Below are 25054 nucleotides of genomic sequence, written 5' to 3'. Positions count from 1 at the left end.
GTGGAGCAATGACATGCCTAAAACGTATAAACGAATCCGACGAGCCAAGTGATGGTCAGGATTAAGTCGGCCATAGCTGGGGGCCATCCGCGCCAAACTAGCTTAAGGGAAGGGGTATGAACGTTTGGACAGTATTTATTGTGGGACATTAGAGCACATCAGACATATCGAATTGCATTCTGAATACGAAGAATGTCCTTCTGATATCAAATAATTTAGATTTTTGAAATTCGCAATGTAATACACATTTTATGGCAAATCATTAAAATTGATATTTTTGATATTTAACAGTACTTGAAGTAAACTTTATAAATCTGATGATTTATACTTAATGTGTATGTAGGTGGGATGAAAAGCCGATGATCAATTGAAAATTTAGACCTTTCGTATTGAAGATATGGATTTTTTTCCAAAAAAAAAAAAAAAAAAAAGGTCTTTTTGGGAAAAAAATCCATATTATCTTCAATATAAAAGGTCAAAATTTTCAATTGATCGTCGGCTTTTCCTCCCAGCTACATACACTTTAAGAATATATCATTAGATTTATAAAATTAATTTCGAGGACTGTTATATATCAAAATTTGAAAAATATTTATTTTTTTTAATTTGTCATAAAATTTGTATTATAACGTGAAATTAAAAAAATGAAAATTATTTGATATCAGAAAGACATGCTTCGTATTCAGAATGCAATTCGATACGTCTGATGTGCTCTCATGTCCCACTAAAAATACTGTCGAAACGCCATAAACGCTCATTCTAGATCCCTTAAGGGTAGACGAGGTATTGTTGGTCGAAGCAACCTAAAAATCGATTTTCATTATCTAGTTCAATATATTATTAAAAATTAACACCTTGATGTTTTGCAAAAGTCCATTCTACAAATCGTATACTTTGCAAACTTGCTGAATTTATTGTTGTTAATGAGTTATGTACGTTTTACAAAAGTGTTGTTGTTTCAGCCCTCTTTACAACGTAACTCAAGAACCGCAGCACCTATAAAAGTATATCTGTGATATTTTAATTCTTTTACACGCTCGTTATGAATTGAGCAATGCAGTTTTTGCCAAAGCTCACTACCATTCGTAAGATGCTCTGAACTACCAAATCACAACAGTTTAAAATAATTAATAACCTTAAGCTGAATTATACGATCGCCGAGCGATTGCGATGAAACGCTTTTGGAAAGCGATGGGCAATCGCCGAATTTTGTGATGCATCCGATCGCTCGTCGCTTTTGCCTTTATACTTACCACGGCGATAGCGATTGCAGACGACAATTAAAATATTCTAATATGCCTCAAGATATATTTTTAAAACAATAGTTGCTGTCAATAATTATTGCTTTGAATTAATCCATTATCAAAAGTTAATAATCGAGAAAGGTAAATTAATTAGCAAAATAATAGATCCAGTTGGTTGAAAATGATTGGTTGACGCATTCACGTGTCAAGCGATATCGCTGGGAAGTTGAGATTTCTTCAACTTGCAAAAGCGATGTCGTTTTTGCCTCGACGCTCTGGAAATGTAAGTAAACACTGAATATGCGTGAGAATCGCTTTTCTGCAAAAGCGATCGAGTATAAATTCAGCTTTAGTTCGTTTGGATTGCGATCCAAGACGCCCATTATCGTGAGCGCATTGGAGCGCGTAACACTTGTGCCGCGCGTCATGAAAGCGGTAAACGCTGCACGCCAATGATACTGGCGTCGCGAAAAATGGATGGAAGCACCCAGCTAGCTATGGCCGCCAGTGAGGTGTAGGAATGTGTCAAGTCGTATTCTTAGTCAGTGGGAGTGGTCTAGTTCGTAGACACATTTTTGATTGGACAATCGCAAGGTTTCGGGTGCCGTTTATCAGGCCGTAGACGACCCCACGTCATCATGCGTCTTGATAATGCCTTACACGCTTGTAGAGGTGCGCGTATGTATTGCGCTGTAATGCGTAGACTAGTGCGGAATACGCGACGCGCTAGCAGTACGCGCAACAGAATACGTGAAGTTGTAAACAAGTTTCGTTCATTTTATAATGAGGGAGTTTTATGACGGTAACTTAGTTTTTGCTTTAAAAAATTGTTTACAGTTATTGAAATAGTATTTAACTGACTAAGAATGAGAATAAACGATAGGAATTTTTATTTTGCCTATCCTCTACCTATGATAGACGACAGGCAGGTCCAATATTTTTATCGTAGTGGATACCGGCTGCGCCGGCATCCACTACTCAAAATATTGGACCTGCCTGTCGTCTATCACACGAAGAGGATAGGCAAAATAAAAATTCTATCGTTTATTCTCTAATTCGTGTATAGCTTGAGTTTACTAGCGTCACTAGAATGAGCAATGTCCGATTCTCTTTAAATTGCAAATCTTGTGAAAAAAGTTACTATTTTCGCCTGTTTTGTCATACGGTTGTAAATTCAATGAACTATGACTTTGCTAAAGAGCGCTTACACATTGATATGCATTCAATTTCCTGGATGTGAACGGTTTAAACAAATTTATACTTAAAACCAGCCGAGTTAAATGTATCATTTTAAATTTTGGAAAATACCAAAATGGCTTATAATGCCGAGTACAGGATACAGGTGGGGCAATGACATGCCTAAAAACGTGTAGCTTAAGTTTGTTGTCAAAAAGCTGTTTGATAATAACAATAAAAAGTTATAAAATGTTCAGAGTAATCTCGGTATGCTGATTATATGCTAAGTTACGCAAACTTTTTGCACAGAATATAACTATCAGCATGTCCCTTTAAAGTAATAAGAACTTTTAAAATAATAAGGGATGAAATAAAAACTCGACCGGCGGTTGACTGCCGGTTCCGCCCGGTTCCGCCGGGTTTCCATTGTTTAGAACAATAAAAACCGGACGGTACCGTCGGTCAACCGCCGGTCGAGCTTTGATTGCATCCTTAACTTACTTGCTGTCGTAGACACTGGACCTATATTGAAAATAAAATAACAGTATACTTTATTAAAAAAACAGAATAATCCTCTTTATAACTTGTCGTATATTTGCCGTTTGAGTTGCGTAAACTCGTGCATAACAAATAATATGATGTAGTTTTGGGATTATTAAAATCACCTGACTAAACAGGCTCAGCACTAACAGCTTTTTGACGCAATATTATGTACAAATTAACAACAGAATATGATTGCATTTATATTGGAATAGTATACAAAATATTCAAAATCGGCGTTGTTGAATAAAAACAAACTCGCATGGGGCAAGAGGTAAAATATTATTGGTTTTTGCCTTATCAAAATAAAGGATCGACAGAAAATGTTAATACTCTGCGTGCTAGCGACCAGGCTTCAACATAAGAAGTCCATTTTTCTCAAATTATCAAGAGCTATCTCAAAAACCAATGAACCAATACTAAGCTTGTTTGTACTCATTTTAATGATTTTTTCATGCTGATTCCAAATATGGTCATGAAAATTTACAATTCTGAAACCTTTGAAGTTTAAAAAAATTGTCACTTGTCGTCTGCTGTGGACACCCGCGTGAAGAGAGTGAAGTGATAATACATGCATGAAAACAACTTACATTCTGTCTCATCGGAGTTGTCACCACAATCATCTTTCCCATCACATGTCACGTTAGGATTAATACACCGTAAGTTATCACATCGGACGTCGCCTTCTCGTAGACATGGACCTAGATTTATTAAATTAAGTGGTATTTTACTCTATGGTACTCTTTAGAACGCTATAATTGTATTACTGAATATGTTACTACGAATGTTTTTATACCAAAATGTACCTACATGGCGAAGAGCTATTATTATTATTATTATTATTATTATTAAGTACTTATTTTTATATGTTAATCTTATTTCACATCGGTAACATGTTCGGGTCTGAAAGTGTTTTTTTTATATGTTCGTAAATAATAGAACATAATCTATTACTTATTAAAAGTAAAGGAGTAAAATAATTCTAGAAAATTGCACACGAAAAAAAATAAGTTATTAAAAGAATGTGCAGCTGTCTAACAAAATAACAATACAATTATAATTCAAAAATTTTAAGAGGTACTTAAATGCGATTTTCTATTTTCAGTGTGCTATGACATTGTCTTTCAGATCCTTGTTTTGAAATAAAGATTTTCTTGCAATGCGGTTCTGAAAATTGGTCAAAACTGTTTGTTTCAAAAAGGGATGAAATCCACTCGTGTCCGCAAACAAAGAAAAAAAATGAAAACATTATTATGTCGTATCCTACAGTGAAAATAAAGTAATGAACCAAACCTTGTTTGTAGGATACGACATAATAATGTTTTAATAGGGCAGAATATGAACTTACAAAAGTGCGACATCATTATTAAAAAACAAGAAAACAAAAACAAAAAACAAAACAAACAAAAAAACACGTTGTTTTCGCACAACTTTGCAAAAAAGATTTAATCCCTTTGGAAACAATCTCTTCATTTAATAATAATCAAGTGGCAATTTATACTAAATTTTGATCTAAACCGCACCCTAACTTATCCGTATACTGAATATTTTTGTTGGAAACTTGATTTGAAATAACTTACAACTTTTCTCATCCATCTGTGTTTCTTTGCAATCTGGATATGCATCACAGTAAAAGTGGTTTTCAATGCATGGTCCGTCATCAGAACAGGGAAAGTAACCTTCATCGCATACATCTGAAAAAAAAAGAACAGTGGACTTTTTGGAGATAAATAGTAACACAACAATAGTTAGCAAAAGTCACTTTATCATTAAAGTAATGCGGCCCATACACGATCAATCTGATTGATCAATATCAAAGACTCCGGATACAAGAGTGGATACAAAATCTACCATTGTGCACTGTGCACACGAACATAATAGTGATTCTATTGTCCAGCCGTCAATTAAATCAAACTACATCAGATCTCTTCAATAATATTGAGGAAAAATATTATTTTGTATCCACTCTTGCATCTAGGGTCTTCAATATTGATCAATCAAATTGATCGTGTATGGGCCGCATAATAATAAAGCAAATAAGTAATGAAATAATAAAGTACCTGATTCAGTTGTCAGTTCTACTGTGCTTGAAGATTCTGTTGTCACGGGTGTACTTAATCGTTCAGTTGTGGATGATTCTGTTGTAGCCATTTCCATTGTGGTCGGACCTTATAACAATGAGAAAAAATATAATACGAACTAAATCATCCAATAAGCCCAATCGGCATTTGAAGTTTGCAAATCATTGTGGTACAGTTTTTGCAGTTTTGGGACACTTTGTCCTTTGACCTATCGGCAAAATTCAGAAAAATTTGGGGTTTTGTGCGTAAAAAATATAATTTAAAACGTGTTACTAGAATAAAAACAAATCCAAAATTAATTATAGATAACATTATTACAAAAAGAAATTAATTATGAATAATTACAGCAATTTTCCAGATATGTCAGAGGTCAAAGTGTCCCAAAACTGCTCTCAAAACCGGAAGTTACAATGGTGATTGGGCTTATCAAACAATTACCGTATTCAAGAGCCTTTTTTGTTGTTTTTAGTAGCAAGACAATGTTTACCTAAGTGTTTGATAATTTAATACGATTTTATAATAATATTCCTGGGTATATTCTAGACGATGAACATGGGTATGGTCATTAATGCCATATTATAACATTTTCATACAAAATACTAGTAGATTAGTATTTCTTTGCCATAAAATGTTAGCATTTACTGTCAGACATATCCCCTTTTAATTTTGACCCAAACAACTAAGGCAAAGCAAAGAAAATTGGAATTTACTACCAGCCAATACGTTTTGCTCCTTCAGTCGTGTTACGATATGATCCTTTGTTGTGTAGGTCACCGTCCCACACGCCACGTACGTATAACGTCGTGCATGCGCTCAACTAATATAGCCATCATTGTAATAATAGAACGACGGTTCCTGCGTTTTATTCAAAATCTTGGATTTTGACAAAACTACAGTACCTAGAGTCTTGATTTTGGCAGGGTATGTTGGTTTAATAAAGTACAATATAATCATATAAAAACAGAATTTTGAAAAAACATATTGAGGGCGTCCTCCTCAGCCAAATATGGCTTTAAGGTTGGTTGTAACACTGGAATTATGGAAACTTTTGAGCCTCATAACTGCTAAAGTGTTGGTCCATTAAAAGTATGTAAAAGGCAAGGACTTGACAAATCAATCTGTGAGGTCAAATTTGGGCAAATATGCTCAGTTTTTGAACCATTTGTTTCGGCACCCGGTTTTTTCTGTTTAATTTTGATCAATTTCACAAAAGTATTTGAAATCTGGACAAAAACTCTTGGATACGGTAATTGAATTGAGGATTAAAGGCGTATATTAAGCATATCGTTCTTAAATGTTTAATATTCAAGCGATGATCACATCAGAGATGTTTATCTTTTAGACGTTTGGCTACTTTTGTACAAGCACAACACTGTTGGTTATACAAAATGAAAAAAACAACAACACCTTAATGCCATTCCGTAGACCTGTTGTTATATTTTCATTAAAAAAAATGTGTACTGGTGTCAAAAGCAGAAGCTCAAACGACAATTGTATCCGAAGAGCGGGCCTGATGGGGAAATCCCCTTTCACTATTTTTCCCTTAAACAAAAGGTGTAAAGCAAATTTCCATAAAGGGTACACCCCAATCGGGGATGAACAACGGTGAAACATGATTGAATCCCTAAATAATTCGTTCTCATTCAGTGGTGATTTGTTACATTCTTAAGGGATGAACGTTTGGACAGTATTTATTGTGGGACATTAGAGCACATCAGACATATCGAATTGCATTCTGAATACGAAGAATGTCCTTCTGATATCAAATAATTTTGAGTTTTGAAATTCGCAATGTAATACACATTTTATGGCAAATGATTAAAATTGATATTTTGATATTTAACAGTACTCGAAGTAAACTTTATAAATCTGATGATTTATACTTAAAGTGTATGAAGGTGGGATGAAAAGCCGACGATCAATTGATAATGTTGACCTTTCGTATTGAAGATATGGATTTTTCCCCCAACACCCAAAAAATTAGGTCTTTTTGGAAAAAAAATCCATATCTTCAATATGAAAGGACAACATTTTCAATTGATCATCGGCTTTTCCTCCCAGCTACATACACTTTAAGAATATATCATTAGATTTATAAAATTTACTTCGTGGACTGTTATATATCAAAAATAGGAAAAAAATCAAATTATGAAAATTATTTGATAAAATCAAAAATGAAAATTATTTGATATCAGAAAGACATTCTTCGTATTCAGAATGCAATTCGATATGTCTGATGTGCTCTCATGTCACACAAAAAATACTGTCGAAACGCTCAAAACGCTCATTCCAGATCCCTTAATGCATGCTTACAATTGTTTTCGTCGGAGTTATCTCCACAGTCATCTTGTCCATCGCATAGCAGGTCCAGATCAATACAACGTATGTTATCACATCGTTGCATCTCGTCTGGTCTTGGACACGGACCTGTTCGGGTTTAAATTAAAGTTACAGTCAAAGGCTCATTCAGTGATTTGCTCATCCGGATGATCGTAAAAATCATCAAAATTAAGATTTTGGTACCTTTGTCATTGTCATAAATATGTGAACATAGCCTGCTAGTGGTTCAACCGAGAGGCGTGTATTTAAGACAAAATAAGGACTTTACATGAACCTGTAATTTAGATACTGACAGTAGGGCCTATCTAAATTAGCTATATGTATTCGATTGGGGTTTCAACTTCGTTAATACTGTTGTTTTCTCTGTGTTTTGCCAAATTTTTCATTTCAAAAATACCAAATGACAATTTGAATGACTTATCCTTCACTTTTAAGCAATTTATAAACAATTTTAATTTTGTTACACTTTTGCTGGGATCACTGAATGGGTCTTTAAGTTGATAACATCTCAACGAAGTCATTACATGATTAACTGGTGTGAACATGTATACTTACACTTGGAAAAATAATCACAATTTCAAAACTGAACCATATTGGGGTAATTTTTTAATAGATGCACCATCTAATCCGGAACATTATGACACCCCATTGAATCCAATGTGACTTCAAGAAGGAAAGTTACAAGCATTTGATTAGACGAAGGTCCAGTTTTAAAAGTGACAAACTGGCCTATTCAAAACTCCACGGACTAGACATCTGGTTTGAGACTGGTGAATGGCTAATTTGTACATGGCTTTAATTTAAAACAAAAAGAGCTGACAAATAAAATGAAAGTTATGAAAGGTACAGAGAAGTAAAAACTGAAATAAAAACTGCTTTAAACAACGCTTCATTGAAGAAACTGTGTTATCTCTTTGTTGCGCTTGTTGCAATCTTTTGTAGCCATATAGGACAGTGTGTCACTTTTTAAACGGGACCTTCGTTTATTCAATTGCTTGTAACATTACTTCTTGAGGTCTCATTGGATTCAATGTGGTGTCAAAATGTGCAGGATCAGATAGCGCATCTATTAAAAAAACAAATTGCCCCCAATAAGGTTTGGTTTTGAAATTATGATTATTTTTCCAAGTGTAAGGATACTTATTGTGTATATATACATTTCCTATGTAGTTGATTATTAAATATTGTTCATGATATCTTTTGTTAATAATCTCCCAACGATAAATCATGAGGACTTGCATTCAACAGAGCTTCATAAATAAGACACATCAGTAGGTGAGAGAACGTACATAACCGCAGTACGTAAACGTGCACGCATATAAAACGCCGCTAAGATGAGGGCATTGTGCACTTTGTGACAAAAGCAGACGAGTTTCCACACGTAAAGTACGAGGTCATGTCTTTTAAGGGGGGAGTATGGAAGAGAACCTTGAACCTTTTTCCGAATTCATAAGTTCTGAAGTCCAAAGTATATAAAACCATACATTTTTGGAAAGGAAGTGAATCCAGAAATCCTATAGTAACGTCAGATTTACACACAAATGTTCAGGTGTTTTTTAAATACACTTTTTATCACAATATTTTGCGTGACGGAGTACAAAAAAGTTAGTTCCGAGTAGAATTCTCTTCAGTTAGCTTTTCAAAAAGTAGTTTTTTTTATTGATATGAAAAAATGAAAAAAACCTTCCCTAGACCTTGATGTGCTCTAAATAGTGCAAAAAGATTACATTTTGCTTGCATATTTTTCGAATGATCTTTTCACAGAAATCGCGCAATGTTGTCAAAACTATATCTGATACATATGGTATATTTTAGATGGAGCGTTTGCCGCACGCAGTGCAGCTGGCTGACTACAAGTAAAATAAGCTCCAATATTTTATCATATTGATAAATTGTGACAAAATGTTTATTAAAAGCTATTAAGAAGGCCTCCGTGTAAAAACCACCAGGTCATGGGAAGATGAAGGTTGGACATATTTCCTTTTATATTTGGTACATCCATCTTGGTTTATTGTTGATGTTTCTTTGCCCGGGTTCTTTGCCTGCCTCGTATCAGTGTTTCTAGACAAAAAAACAACCAATAACTCGGCCATAAATGCTAAATATTGACAAATAAAGAATACATGGATTTCTATTTTGTATTCAATAAATTTCAAACGATATTGACTTTGATACTGATACTCCTACATAGTTTCATCAACATTATAGGGTATACCCAGCATGCACCATTTTGTCCCTGTATTATATATTTACTATTCAAGGGATACCTTACAGACCATAGTTAAGCAACAATTTTCGTTAAAAATAAGCTTAATTTGATTTTTTTTTACAGGCAGTCACTTGAGAAAAAAAATTACATGTCAAATGGGACCTTGAATATTGTTTTCAAAAATAAATAAAATCACCATTGTGTTTTTACTCCTTAGTGTACTTATGCGACATGTAAGTCACCCCTCTTTTGCACAATGTTAATTCAACGGAACTGGCAGCGGGTAATACCAGCCACCACCATTGCATTGTGCAGCATATTCATCGGGTCATGTATAATAGTTAAAAACACATTGAAATCATTATTTCAATTCTCTGAAACAATATATAAGTAGAAGTGGTTACACTATTTATTGATATTCAAACTGATTCCAATAATCACTCAGGATGTATGCATTAAATGTTACGTTGCTCAATTCTATTTCTTTTGAACCATGTTGCTGTACCAGAGGATGATTTAAGGAAGCCCCATCATGCACTGTAAAAGTGCTATCACTAGAGTTTCAACTGCCACTTTACTTTTCAAATCCCATTGAACTCTGTGCAAAAGATGTTGTTTTAGAATTGCGCGTGTGTCATTATTTCTTGGTCGATTTCAGATCTAAAGTGATGTATGCGTGAAGGATAATTCACACCTTCTGTAGATAACATAAAATGTGAAATCGACCAACTTTTTGAAGGTGTTTTTATTATAAATATATCTGTCCAAATTCAAATTTAACCATGCACGTGTGTATGCAGTGGGCGGGCAGTGGTGTCATGTTCACTCACACAGCTGTGCTAACCGCAAGACTTGCTGGGAAGTGCTTAAATCATCCTCTGTTGCTGTACGGACATGCACTTGTACTTCAAATGGGCCGTGCTGACACGAATACACATGGCATAGCACGAGGTGCACAATCCCTGTCCGATGGAAGCTTGACCTATGGTTAAGTTAAAGCCATATTATAACATTTTCAAACAAAATAGATTAGCATTTCTTTGCCATAAAATGTTAGCTTTTACTGTCAGATATATCCCTTTTATTTTTGAGCCGAACAACTACGGCAAAGCAAAGAAAATTGGAATTTACTACCAGCGCACATGTCGCCAATACGTACCACTCCTTCGGTCATGTTATAGTACGACCTTTTGTTGTGTATATCACCGTCCCGCACGCCGTGTACGTACTATGTGTTATGAACATCGTGTATGCGTTCGACTAATAATTCCATCGTAATAATAAAGCGCCGGTTCCGGCGTTTTATTCAAAATCTCGGATTTTGACAAAACTGCAGCACCTAGAGTCTTGATTTTGCAGGCTATATTGGTTTAATAAAGTACAATTTCATCGTGTAAAAAAATTAATTAAAAAAATTCAGTGAGGGCGTCCTCCTCAGCAAATGTTATAATATGGCTTTAAGTGTAATCCGTGCATTAATTTGCTTTACTTCTTCATTTAAGCACTAGGCCTAATACTTTAAAAACTACAAATGTAAATGTATAAACTGGGTTTAACCAAGGATTATATGTCTGTCATGCGATCAGCCTTAAAACATTGTTATGAGAGTTCCAGTAATGAGAGTGGAGAAAAATAAACAGTTTAGACAGTTTCAGGTGTTTCTTTTGAACATTTTACTCACACTCCTTTTCATCCATCTTCGTAACGTTGCAATCCACATAATCGTCGCAAAAATATCTCTCTTCAATGCATGGCCCCGTAGGTGAACAGGGACGGTAATTTGGATTACAAGGACCTGAGAAGAAGAGAAAACATAATAGGCTTTTGTAAAACAAATATTCTGATCATTATAAGTAGAAGTAGGTACTAATAAATCAAAGCAAATCAATTTACATTATGACATCACCAGTAAAGAGCAAAGCAAGTGTAAAAGAGAACGGAAGAAATTCAATCAGATATTGGTTAACATGTTTTCTAGATAATTCCATAGTGACAGGCCTTTGTTTCTGACAAAGACAACTATTTTGGGGAGTTGCGCCGCCACTGGGTATATACATGTCCTTTGGTAATATGTTACTGAACAATATTGCACAATGGACAACGGATCAGTTTTAGACCATTTATCACAGCCAACGTAAGTAGGGGTTACAGCAGTACTCGCCGTACGCCAGAGTTTCTAAAATGCTGCTGAAATAAAGAAAATTTTGAATGCTAATTTATTGCACATTCTAGGGAAGCATGGTTACCTTTTTGAAATCGCCGAGTGTGAGGGTTTTCAATGAAATATTTTTTGTGTTAAAACTGAAGCATCCTTTGTATAAAAGAATATATGAATATTAACTGCACATCATATATAACGATTCGTGATACCCAATCGTGCTAAAATTTATGTGGTTTAGGAGGCAGATAATGTTATTTCAATTTGATATACTCCAAAATATTTTCTGAATTTAGTCAAAATTAACACTAAATTAATGGTGAACATTTTATGCAAATTTTACGTAGGTTCACACTAAAAATTACTGTTTCGTATTTATGGGAATCTAATCTCCAATATCTGGAAGAAACTTTAGGGGACCTACGTGGAATTCTCCTATAAATTGCAAAAATTTATACCGTCTACAAGAAAAATGGTAGGCTGACTGGGCTCCAAACCTCGCAACCGACGCGATATCCTGCAGAGCACGTGGCCGAAATCAAAATCGATTTATGTATTGTGTATGTATCATAGGACCCTCGTATAAATTGTCTGTATGGGCATGAGAATTCAACAATATTAATAATGGTAGCTCTATTATAATACACATTAAAGTTTTTAAGCAGATAAAATTCCAAAATATGGTACGTTTTCTGTCTTTGCTTGTCACGTGGTATGTTGAAATAATGAAGTTGCGATTATATGTTTAAATTTTAACGATGTCACCATCAAGTCTTGTGGCCGAGCGGTCTAAAGCGCTGGTGACATGACGATACTGTATGCATGGTAGCGGCGCAGTGCAGCGTGGGTTCGAGCCTCACCTCTGCCAAACTAAATTTCCTTTTTTTTTTTTTAAATTTCATATTATGTTAGGGAAATGTGGCTGGGAAAATGTATATATGACGAAGAGTGGTGTGGTAGGGGTAGATTATCACAGATACGTTAATCAAGAAGACAATATAGGTAATAATGTAACTGAACAATATTGTTCAATTGACAATGGACATTACAGAGATTACACCAGAGCGTGGTATATATCGTCGGGTTCACCACATAGTGACGTATCTAAGGAAAACTGTAAAGTGTATTTTGGAGAGAAACGAGTTTGAATAAAAATGTCGATTTGTAACAAGCTTGTGTTGTTGTGTTGTTGCACTAATTTCGAATTCATTGCTTGAGAACTGTTCCTAGGGGTTCAAAGCCCCTTCTTGTACTATATTTATTTTATATTTCAGCTTTTCAATGGGTAAAAAAGGATGCCAAAAGGTAGCTTATACAGTAAGCCAAAAATTAAGGTACCAGTTGTGTTTTCCCCTGTATATCCTAAATAAAGACAAATATGTCAAAATTAAAACAAACAGCCAGTGCCTGTATTCTTTAGCTCTGGTTTAAGACCTTATTTGTTGAAATTGGTTGAGAATTAAAGATACGGTGATTTAAAACTTAATGAAGAAACGACATCAAAAGTTGTGTTCTAATCAATGAAAGCACAACGCTAGTTTTAACGTGCTAATCAATGGAAGCACGACGCTATTAATGCTCTTGTTAGCGAACGCGTAGGGCACAACCCCAATATGGCATGCAATGGAGCAAACTGCAACTTTTAAATTAGAATCTTTGCTTGGTTTTTGGATCGTCGTGTCTTTATTTCTTGAACAATTTCAACAAATGAGGCCTTAAATTTGAGCTAAGAGATTCAGCTGTTGGCTTCTGGTTTCAATTATGACATATTTGTCTTTGTTTATGATATAGAGGGGGTGAACATAACTGGTACGGTACCTTAATTCTCTGGCTTACTGTAGTATAAATACGCCACTATGTGTTGCACTTTTTTTTAACGTTTTGTACGCCAATTTTATTATTTAATTACTTAATTTTCTTGGGGTAATTGAAGAGAACAATACTTCAAACCTATAAAAATTGCCAAAATGACCAGATATCACAATACGTCACGTGATGAACCCGACGATAATCAGAATAATCAGTATATCAGTTTTACCCTGGGTGGATGGTGCAGTCGCAATGGACGGTTCTGTCACTGCCATGGTTGTTGGACCTACATTCAACACAAATGGTGGAAAAAATAAAATGACTATAAATATAGCAAACAACATATATGTTTTTTTTAAAGTTTGCCTTTTGCCAATCAACTTCAAAATTATTTCCGTGTATTTTAAAAGAGTCGTTCAAACAATTTGTCAATTTTGAGATTACCATGAACAAATAAATTGGTTTGCAATTCGAATATTGCAGTCTGAACAGCGGTGAATAAAGAACTTGGGTAACTTATATTACCAAGCGCTTATATTACTTGCTAGAAAGATTAAAGATTAAAGAAAATACCCGAACCTTCTTTTTAAATAAAAATAATACAGTCTGCAAAATAAATCAAAGGTACCAGTTTTATACCATTACTCATTACTCGTAGATTATTGCATATTGTAAATCGAATTGCAATAAGGGAGAAGACAAAAGGGAGAAAAAATTACTCAGTTTTGCAAAAAAAAAAAAAAACTTGGCAGGTAAATGTGTCTTATCAATATACACATTTTGTACTTTGCTGTGCAATGTTGTGCATGACAACGTAGCCGAATTTATCAAATTGGCAGTATAACAAGTCTTTATCTCACAGTAACCGTAAACGTTCGCCTAATGGCGCTATGAGCTCTCTTGATATAACTGGAATTTTAGACACAAACCAAAAGTGTCCTCCCATAAAAAAAAAAATCCCACCTGCAAATAAGGGCACATACTCTTCATTCTTGTTGCGATTTTTAGTGGAGGGAGCTCTATTTGTACATGAAATTTACCCCAAGGCAAAGGAACCCAGGTGCGCCATTAGGCGAACGTTTACGTTTACGTTTACGTTTACGGTATTCTACTTCACATTTTCATCTCATAAACAAAAAACATTGCAATTGCAATTGCAATTGAATTCAATTAAATCAATTCAATCAAGAACAAAATATAAAATCATCTTACAATCTGTCTCATCGGAATTATCCCGACAATCGTCTTCTCCGTTGCACACCTTGTCAGGAGACACACATCGTGTATTATTACATCGGAAATCGCCGTCTCGTGGGCATTCACCTGTTAGAGGTTTATGTAAAAGAGACACACATCGTGTATTATTACAACGGAAATCGCCGTCTGGTGGGCATTTACCTGTTACAGGGTTATGTAAAAGAGACACACATCGTGTATTATTACATCGGAAATCGCCGTCTCGTGGGTATTCACCTGTTACAGGTTTATGTAAAGGGTTATGGTAATATTTAAGGTCCGAATAAATAAAACGAACGAGGTTGTAATACATTTTCATACACTCTTAGATAGCCAGACCCAATCAGATCAAACGTCAGCAAAATGTAAAGGTTGTATAGGTTTCATTATCATTGAGGTATAGGACTTTTTATTTTTTTCGGAGAAGAGCAGGTAGAGCAACTACTTGATTATAATTATTTCTACATGTTCATACTACATACTCTGAACATTTTAGAAAATTCGCACGAGTCGTTTTTTTTAAATCACACTTTTGTTCCTAAAATGGGTTAACTAGTAACAAACGCAGGGCGCATGCGCGAGCCGGGAAGTTCAAGCTTGCTGTAGGTTCGGTCCCTACATTATGTACACACATACTCACCGTATATGACACGTTTGCAACGCCCCGACTCAGGTGTCAATTTGTGGATTAAATTACATAAAATTAAATATCTTTTTTTCTAAATGTCCGTTTCTCCGTCTCCCGGGGAATTGACTTGAAAACACTATGAGGATTACTCAGTTAATTTTTGAGGACAAAAATCGTGAAATTGGTGGTGTACGGGAATTTTGTTATGGCCAAGTTTTAGGCCAAAAAAATATGATTTTTTTCTAAATTTTTTTGACCGAAAATTCGACCCTTTCTCGCTTATCTAATGAATTTTCAACTTCTTTTTGACATATGTGGTAGATATGACTTTGGTGTTTATATTCCTGAAGTAATTGTTGTAATTTTGCTTAGTTTTATAAAAAAGAAGTGATTTTCTGCATGGAGTTGTTTTGATATTCGGCTTTGTTTACGTTTCAAAACCAAAACTGAATTTCCCGGCTCGCGCATGCGCCGTGCGTTTGTTACTAGTTAAAAAATGGGGGTTATAGCGCCCTCAACGGGCACTCTCCCCATAGGGCTACATGTAAAGACCAGTTATAGACAAATGGCCCTAAAATAAAACGGACTCGTGCGAATTTCCTCAAATTTTGCATATGATGTAGATTTAACATCTGGAATGTAATGATGTGATGTCGTTGCTGCTCTTCTAAATTCATTTTTAAAATGTCTGCCCCAGACCAAGGTGTTAGTCGTATTGCCTACTTGTGTTCCGCGCTCAGACGCGCACATTTTTCAACATTTTTAGTGACAAAAAATATTAAAAATCACGGGATTTTTGCTCATGTTTGAAATAAGGGTAATAAACGCGTAACAAGTGATACCTATTAGTATTAGTCGTGTATTTCCTACTTATGTTCCGCGCTAGACGCGTTCATTTTTCTTATGGGTTGATACAAGTTATATTTGCGCGCATTTGTCAACATTTTAGTGACAAAAAATATCAAAAATCACGTGATTTTTGCTCATGTTTGAAATAAGGGTAATAAACGCGTAACAAGTGATACATATGTATCAACCAATAATTCAATTATATTATCACAATAAGGTTTTTTTTTCTTCAAATTACTGCTTTCTAGTATGTATTCTGGCAAACAAAACCGTTAGGGTAAATACGCTGATTCTCGGTCACTTAAGAAACAACCCGCTCTATTTCTTGCGTAAATGATTATAAAAGTTAGCTATATGGGAACGTGCATTCCACACAACACCCCGTTTAACATACCCTGCATGACATCTTCCATTGAACTTGTATTGGAAGTACAAGGTCAAAAGGTCAAAGTCGACGACAACGCCTATTCTCGGTCACTAAACACCTATTCTCGGTCACCGTATAGTTTTTCTATACCTATTCTCGGTCATTCTCTTTTGGAAGCCTGGTTGATCGGTATGATGCGGTTTTGATAACTTAAACCCATACTAAAATACGTGCGCAGTATTCTCAGATATATTGACAAGGGGGGATCCTTTCAAAACGGTTTATTGGCAAAAATTTTCGTACCATCCGATCGGGGTCCGAGGTGGTTCTATTTTGTGGGAGCGCACAGCGGGTGAGCATGCGTGGTACACTCGACATGCCAAAAATTTTTGCTCTGCAAATTTTCAGCTTTTTTGTCTACTTTTTCACTACAATCTCCCAACAAAATCTAGTGATTGTTACAGCATTGTTTACAGAACATACTGATCGCATCGGTTTGCACATATGGTTGCCAAATGTACCATTTCCTTTGTTGTTGTGTTCCTATGGATCTGTCACTGGAGACAAGCCCTCCGAATTTGGAAACCTTGCAGCCACCAAACCAGACATAATATTTGGTTGTGAGACTTGGCTTAAGCCTAGTATTTCTTATGGTGAAGTGTTTCCACCCGGCTATAACTTGTACCGTAAAGACAGGAGTAATGGCTATGGAGGAGTTCTGTTGGCTGTCCATAGCAGTCTAAACAGCCACCAGATTGATATTAGAACTGACGCTGAATTTGTTGCAGCAAAAATCATCAACAGGAATCAGCCAATTGTCATTGGTGCTTTGTACCGTACACCTGACAGCAACCAGGACAAGATGAATGAACTCAATCGCACTATCCTTGATCTTTGTCAGTCCAACTCTGGTGCTGCAATATGGATTTCCGGTGACATAAACTTACCCGACATTGACTGGGCTACCAACCACATCATCTCCCACCAGTATCCTGTGGCCCTCAATGAATCCTTCTTGCAAACTATGGAGTCGGCAGGTCTTGAACAACTTGTAGATTTTCCAACTCGCGGTGATAACACGTTAGACATTGTGTTAACCAACAGACCAAGTCTTGTTAATAGATGTGAAGGTGCTCCTGGCCTTAGCGACCACGACATTGTCTTTACGGATATGAATGTCAGAGCCTACAGACGCAAACCAGTGCGTCGTAAAATCTTCCTGTGGAAAAGGGCTGACTGGGATGTTATCCGCCACAGAGTTAAGTCCTGGTCTGATAACTTCACCGCAATTAATTCTACATCCACTCCTGTGGAGCAACTTGCTGAAGACCTGCAATCCGAATTGACCAAGGTGCTTGCAGAATGTGTGCCTACCAAAATGAGTTCCACCCGTAGTAGCCAACCATGGATGAACACTCAAACAAAACGCATCATCAGAAGGAAGAAGTGGGCTTTTAAGAAAGCCAGATACACCAAGAAAGATCGTGATTGGATGCGCTACAAGACTCTGAAAAAGGAGTCTCAGAAGACTTGTCGTCAAGTGCACAACAAATATGTGTTTGATGTTATCAACAGTGACCCAGGTGGAAACAAGAAACTTGGAGCCCTTGTAAAATCTAGGCGCTGTGACCAACTGGGAGTGGCTCCTTTGAAAGAGAGTGGTATCATGCATTGTGATCCTAAGCAGAAAGCCAACTTGCTCAACAGGCAGTTCAGCTCTGTGTTTGTCAGTGACAACGATGATGTGACTCTACCAGATATGGGAAACAGCCCTCACACATCAGCTAACAACATCACGGTTGATTGCAATGGTGTCACTAAGCTGCTTCGCAACATCAAACCTCATAAGGCCACCGGCCCAGATGGGATACCAGCTCATCTTCTAAAAGAGACCGCAGAAGAGGTTGCACCTGCAGTTACACTCTTGTTCCAGGCATCACTTGATCAAGGGGTAGTTCCTCTGAGTGGAAGAAAGCCTCAATTGTGCCCATCTTCAAGAAAGGAAGCCGCTCAACTGCTTCAAACTACAGGCCAATTTCACTCACATCAATCCTCAGCAAGCTTCTGGAGCACATCGTGCACTGCCATTTCATCCGCCATCTGTCTGACCATAACATCCTCACCGACGCCCAGCATGGTTTTAGGAAACGGAGGTCATGCGAGTCTCAGTTAATCGTCACAATTGATGATCTTGCGAAGAGCCTGGATGACAAGTCACAGATAGACCTGATCCTGCTTGACTACGCCAAAGCCTTCGATAAGGTCTCCCATCGCCATCTACTCCTGAAGGCCGAATACTACGGTATACGGGGACCCTGTTAGAGTGGACAAGAGACTTCCTGAGTGAACGCACACAACAAGTCCTGCTTGAAGGCCAGACAAGTTCAACGTCCAAAGTAACATCCGGTGTGCCTCAGGGCAGTGTGCTCGGCCCTCTGCTGTTTTTGATATTTATTAATGACATGCCAGAGTGTGCTACCAGGTCTACTACCAGACTCTTTGCCGACGATAGTGTTTTGTACAAGCGCATCTCAACATCCACTGACAGCAAACATCTTCAGGAGGATCTTGACTCCTTAGTCAAGTGGGAAACCCGCTGGTTGATGCAGTTTAATGCTTCTAAGTGTCAGGTGTTGAGAATCACCAATAAGCGGAAACCAGTCCTGGCTTCATACACCATCCATGGCCACGAGTTGGAGCTTGTTGACTCTGCGAAGTATCTTGGAGTCCACCTTGACTCGAAGCTGAACTTCAACATGCATGTTGACACTGTGGCAAAGAAAGCCAATTCCATCAGAGCCTTCCTTAGCAGAAACATCGGCCACTGTGGACACAAGATCAAAGAGACCAGCTACAAAACCTTCATTCGCCCAATAGTTGAGTATGCCGCCACATCCTGGGACCCTCATACTCAACGCAACATCAGAAAGATTGAGCAGGTTCAGCGAAGTTGTGCTAGGTTTGTCACAGGTGACTATGATCGCTCCAGCAGTGTGTCAGCCATGGTTCAAGATCTCCAATGGCCCACCTTGGCTACCAGACGTCTCCAAAGCAGACTGGAGATGATGTATCGCATACGGTTTGACCTCATCGACATCAGGTGGTCCCAGTACATGACTCCACTAGCTTCAATCACCAGAGGCCATGGTTCCCGCTTTCAATATCCGCGGTGTAGTTCGACAGCCTACTTAAACTCATATTTTCCACGCACCATCCGTGACTGGAACAGCCTGTCAACCGACCCAGCTGCATCCTGTTCCTCAACGCCTTCAAGACTGCGTTGAGGGCCTGCTAACAGTAATCATCTTGCTACCAGTTTTTACTCGCACCTGTTTATTTTGCGCACAATTTGTTTTGTTTATGTCATGCTTGTACCACGAATGACCACCCTCGCAGTGCGTTTGATACTCATCCATATGAGGACTGCACAACCATGGAAGAAGAAGAAGACGAAGAATGCGGTGGCACACCCGACTAATCCAGGAGCAAGATCACACAGGGCCCTAAATAAGGAGTTCGTTCACCCCACTACAAACTAAGGTTTGACACCATAGGTAGTTAGTATGGACCTTCTAGATCACTGCTAGGTAGGTAGTGGTCTCAAATTGTGGTAACACTTTTTTACAGGTCATTTTGTATATGGACGTATAATCACATAAAATCACCAAAAATAGGGCAAAATTAAGGGGTAGGGGAGATATAAATTCCCATAACTCAACTTTTACTTATAATAATGAATTTATTTTGGTATGACTATGTAGCTAATTGATTGTTCTAACTTTCTAGTATTATTTGAAAGCAAACCTAGGTTTCATTAGATCATGATTGGAAGTGGCCAGTCCATACACTAGTGGAAAATCAGATTTTTCACAACAATGCGTAGGGTGGGTGTTTTTATGGCACTGGCTTCAAATTTTACTATTGTGCCAATATCTATTTTCAAAATTAATTAAGCTCCATTTTTTAATTTTGTTTTTAATATCAAGCATATCTAGGCAAACATTGATGTTCTGGTTCAAATATTTATATAAGTGCATGTTTGCGTGCATGTTGGTTTGTGTTGTGTAGGTTTGGGGTAGGTGGGGTGTGTATGTGGGGGTGGGGTGGGTGTGTATAGGGTTCGGGGTTGGGGTGTTTTACGTGTCTTAATATGTCACTCAGCTGAACTATATAAGTTCCATTAACAAAATTTGTTTGGTAAGTTACCATTCATGTAATATTTTGAATATTTATATGTGCGGGGTGAGATCAACAACTGCTTGTCAGGAAAATAGACTGAAAATGTAAAAAATAGTTACTTTTCCACATGTAGCAGCGTGTGTTAGAATATTAAGGGGTAGGGGAAATATAAACCATCATAACTCAACTTCAACTCATGATAATGAATTCATTTTGGAATTAATATGTAGCTAATTGATTGTTCAAATGTTTTAGTATTATTTTAAAGCAAAACAAACATTATTTGTCAGGTAGATAGACATAAAATGTGAGAAAAGGTTAATTTTTCATGTATAACCATGTCAAATATGGTATTATTAAAGGTTAGTTGGAAATATAAAACCACCATAACTCAACATTTACTCATAATAATGAATTCATTTTGGTATCAACATGTAGCTAATTGATTGTTTTAACTTTCCAGTATTATTTTTTAACAGAAAAACCATCAGGTCTACATAAAGTGTGAAAAAATGTTAATTTTCCAATGTGTAACAGTGTAAAATATGACAATATTAAGGGGTAGGGGACGTACAATCCAACATAACTCGATGTTTATTCATTATAATTTATTCATTTTGGCATCAATACATAGCTATTTGGTTCTTGTAATCTTTTAAAGCAAAATGACCATTAGTTGTTAGCTGTATAGACTTAAAAATGTAAAAAAAATCCATGTTTCAAGTGTAGAAGCGTAAAATATGACAATATTAAGGGGTAAGGGGACATACAAATCACCAAAACACTGATCTTACTGGTGAAAATGAATTCATTTTGGTAACAATATGTAGCTAATTGATAGTTCCAACTTTCTAGTTTTATTTTAAAACCAATTAAACCATTAGTTGTCAGCTAGATAGACATAAAATATACGAAAATGTTAATATTCCATGTCTAACAGCGTACAATATGACAATATTAAGGGATAGGGGACATTCAAATCACCAAAACTCAAGTTTTGCGGATGAAAATGAATTCATTTTGGTATCAATATGTAGCTATTTGATTGTTCTCATTTTCTAGCATTATTTTAAAAGCATTTAAACCATTAGTTGTCAGGTAGTTAAACATATATGAGAAATATGTTAATATTCCATATCTAACAGCGTAACATATGACAATATTAAGGGGTAAGGGACATACAAATCACGAAAAACTCAAGTTTGGCTGATGAAAATGAATTCGTTTTGGTATCAATATGTAGCTAATTGGTTGTTCTAACTTTCTAGTAATTATTTTAAAAGCAATAATTAAACCATTAGTTGTCAGGTAGATAGACATAAAATGTGAAAAAAAGGGTTAATTTCCATGTGTAGCAACATAAAATAATAACAATATTAAGGGTAGGGGACATAAAATCACCAAAACTCACGTTTTACTGATGAAAATGAATTCATTTTGGTATCAATACCACTGCAGATCGACCAGCGGCGTAACTACGAGGGGGGGGGGGCAGGGGGGGGGGGGCAACATACCTTAGGGGCGCCAAATTGACCAATTTAGCATCCAAGCGATGAAAGTCAATATTTTTTGCGCTACGGGCACCTAAACAGCGCCCTCACGAATTTCAACCGACAATTTCGTCTCCTTACCAGTTCCGGCCTTGATATTATTCCGACAGCCTGTCACTAGTTCACAATCGATTTGAAACATTTTCTGAATATATTTTTAATGTTGAGGTCCTACTCTGTTATGTTGTTCCCATAAAAACAAGCACGATTCACTTGAATTTAGTACCCACGAGAGGCTGATACATTTTGCTCAGACGTTAGTTTTAACCGGAACTATACAAGGTTACACCAAATGCGGAAGGATTTAGTGTTGTGCCCCCTTGAAGAATAGCACAATAGCGCTAATAGCACGCTATAAGGTCTAGGTCATTTTAAGAATAGCACAATAGCGCTAATAGCACCCCTCCAAGTGTACACGAATTCAAAAATAACATTATTGCGATAATACCGCGCTATGCCCCCTAAGGCCAGAACAATTTCCAGAGCACAATAGCACTAATAGCACGCTATAAGGCCTAACCATTTTAAGAATAGCACCATAGCGCTAATAGCACGCTATAAGGTCTAACCATAAGAATAGCACAACAGCGCTAATAACACCCCTCCAAGTAATATGAGAACTCAAAAATAGCATAACCATGATAACTGCGCTAATATTAACATTTAAAGCCATTTTTAATGTCCCTAATGGGTTTTTTCTAAGTCCTCAAAAAATAACACTGTCAATTGCACAAATAGCACACCCATGAAAATAGCGGTGCTATTTGTGCTACATGTATATAAAGTAATGACAAAATTGCGCTAATAGCACGTGTAGGCCCGAGGAGATAGTGTATGTTATCTGCGCAAGTCAGTTATAGCGCCTTTCTCGGTCCAGGGCAGGAACCATTTTTGCCGACAGAAATGTGACATTGTTGACCCAATTTTTCCGACCGAAAAAGCTCAAAAATACGACAGGGTAGGGGATGGGTAGGGTAGAGGAGGGGAGGGGCGGGCGGTCACAAATAATTTCTCCTCGCTCATTTGTATTCGACAAATGGCTATAGGCCTAATTTAAGCCTGTAGAGCAAAAGGCAACACTTCTCATGATCATTTGTAGGACACATGGCAACAACAATGTCAACATGGCTCATACTAGGGAACACTGACCGAGAATAGGAATGCCAAGGGAATTCGTATGCCTATTCTCGGACACCCCTGTTTCTATGGGAATTTTACATAAACACAACACCAATCATTTGCTATGGTGTTATTTACGATGCAAATGGATCAACTTGTTAAAATTACACCTTAAAAATGCATGTACAATTTCGCATCACTGATTATATTACAATATCACTCTTAAATGACGTCATTATTTTTTTCAAATGCACATATTTCAGGTCACCATACAATCTCAAAATCTATCATTTGAGGTGAACTGTGCTGCCGTGATATTAAAAAGTCACCAAAACCTGCAGCACCGGTACGGCTAAATGATTCGTTCGGAAGACACGGCTGAAATTAAAGCAACGATCGTCAGCGGTTGTTCAAAACGCTAACTGACCGAGAATAGGCGTGTGACCGAGAATAGGCGTATTGACCCTACTCACAATATTTTTCATCCACCTTTGTGTCTATGCAATCGATGTGTTCATCACACATGAATCTGTTTATAAAGCAAGGCCCATCATCTGAACAGTTAAAGTAACCATCCTTGCATTGACCTGAAAACAAAATAAAATAATAATGACAGATAAGGATCTCTTGGAACAACGTTATTTTGAAGGTCAGGGGACTCGAGGAATATTACAAGTAATATATACACAGTGTGACAAAATAATCTACCTGAGTTCGTTGTCATCATAAATGATGTCGTGACCATCGTTGTTGGACCTTAATAAAAACAGAAAGTGTCAGAAAACCTAATCTTAATAATAATCACAAGATACAATTTATAGTTACTTAATTTCAATTTCAAATATCTTCCAGTCAATACACATGCGTTTTTGATCTTGAAAATATGTGTTAGTATTAATATAATAAACCAGTTTTGGAACATTCAATTTTGTATCCCTGATCTAATCAATCCAAAACCATAACAACAATGTCAGATAGGACTTTGCCACCCCATTGCCACTCCCCTCCTTTGCTACGTCACTGCCAATAGCACTTTGCTGTGTTGGCATTGTTAGATGATTTCCTGAGTGTACAATCAAAGCGTGATTTAGGGGACTATCATTTTCTTCGGGAGGGGGCTCTCAAGTTTACAAAAAGTTGGTGTCAATAAAATTAAAATAGAATTATGACCCCCACCACCACCGATACACCTTACCCCCTAAACAGGCTAAAATTGTATTGAAATCAGTCTTTTTGTATAAACTAAACACAGTATCTGTTGTCATCTTGCGACTCCTACATTTTGGTCATCAAACATTTTATGACCCACTATTTTTCTTTACAAAAAAAATATGACCCCTGGTATAATTGGGACCCCCCTTCCGAAGAAAATAATAGCTCCCTTGTGTTCATCTGCATTAATTTGGTTGTTAATAAATAAACTGTGGATAAACATACCCTGTTGTCTTATGGTATTACAATTAGTATTCATTACCAGTGATTACTGTACGAGTACATCGCTCATATAAATTAACTTACTTTTTGCCACTATCTTGTTCTCTTGAAAATCAATTTATATACAAAGAGATT

The 25054-nt window shown here is 36.7% G+C and overlaps 1 protein-coding gene across 1 annotated transcript in view; it reads right to left on the bottom strand.

Moving 5' to 3' along the window:
- LOC140163305 (uncharacterized) overlaps nucleotides 1–25054 on the bottom strand; it is a 91294-nt gene that overhangs the window by 5523 nt on the left and 60717 nt on the right. The window contains exons 39-48 of the mRNA XM_072186703.1: nucleotides 24194–24241; nucleotides 23959–24072; nucleotides 14770–14880; nucleotides 13787–13843; nucleotides 11272–11385; nucleotides 7355–7468; nucleotides 5021–5128; nucleotides 4541–4654; nucleotides 3551–3661; nucleotides 2922–2942 (exon numbers count right to left, since the gene is read on the bottom strand). Coding sequence (XP_072042804.1) covers nucleotides 2922–2942; nucleotides 3551–3661; nucleotides 4541–4654; nucleotides 5021–5128; nucleotides 7355–7468; nucleotides 11272–11385; nucleotides 13787–13843; nucleotides 14770–14880; nucleotides 23959–24072; nucleotides 24194–24241 — 912 coding nt within the window. The remainder of the gene's footprint in view (nucleotides 1–2921; nucleotides 2943–3550; nucleotides 3662–4540; nucleotides 4655–5020; nucleotides 5129–7354; nucleotides 7469–11271; nucleotides 11386–13786; nucleotides 13844–14769; nucleotides 14881–23958; nucleotides 24073–24193; nucleotides 24242–25054) is intronic.

The sequence above is a fragment of the Amphiura filiformis genome, chromosome 10 (genome assembly GCF_039555335.1).
Source record: "Amphiura filiformis chromosome 10, Afil_fr2py, whole genome shotgun sequence".
In the NCBI taxonomy this organism is placed as follows: domain Eukaryota; kingdom Metazoa; phylum Echinodermata; class Ophiuroidea; order Amphilepidida; family Amphiuridae; genus Amphiura; species Amphiura filiformis.
Note: the sequence above shows the minus strand (reverse complement) of the source record. Positions and strands in the feature narration are given on the sequence as shown.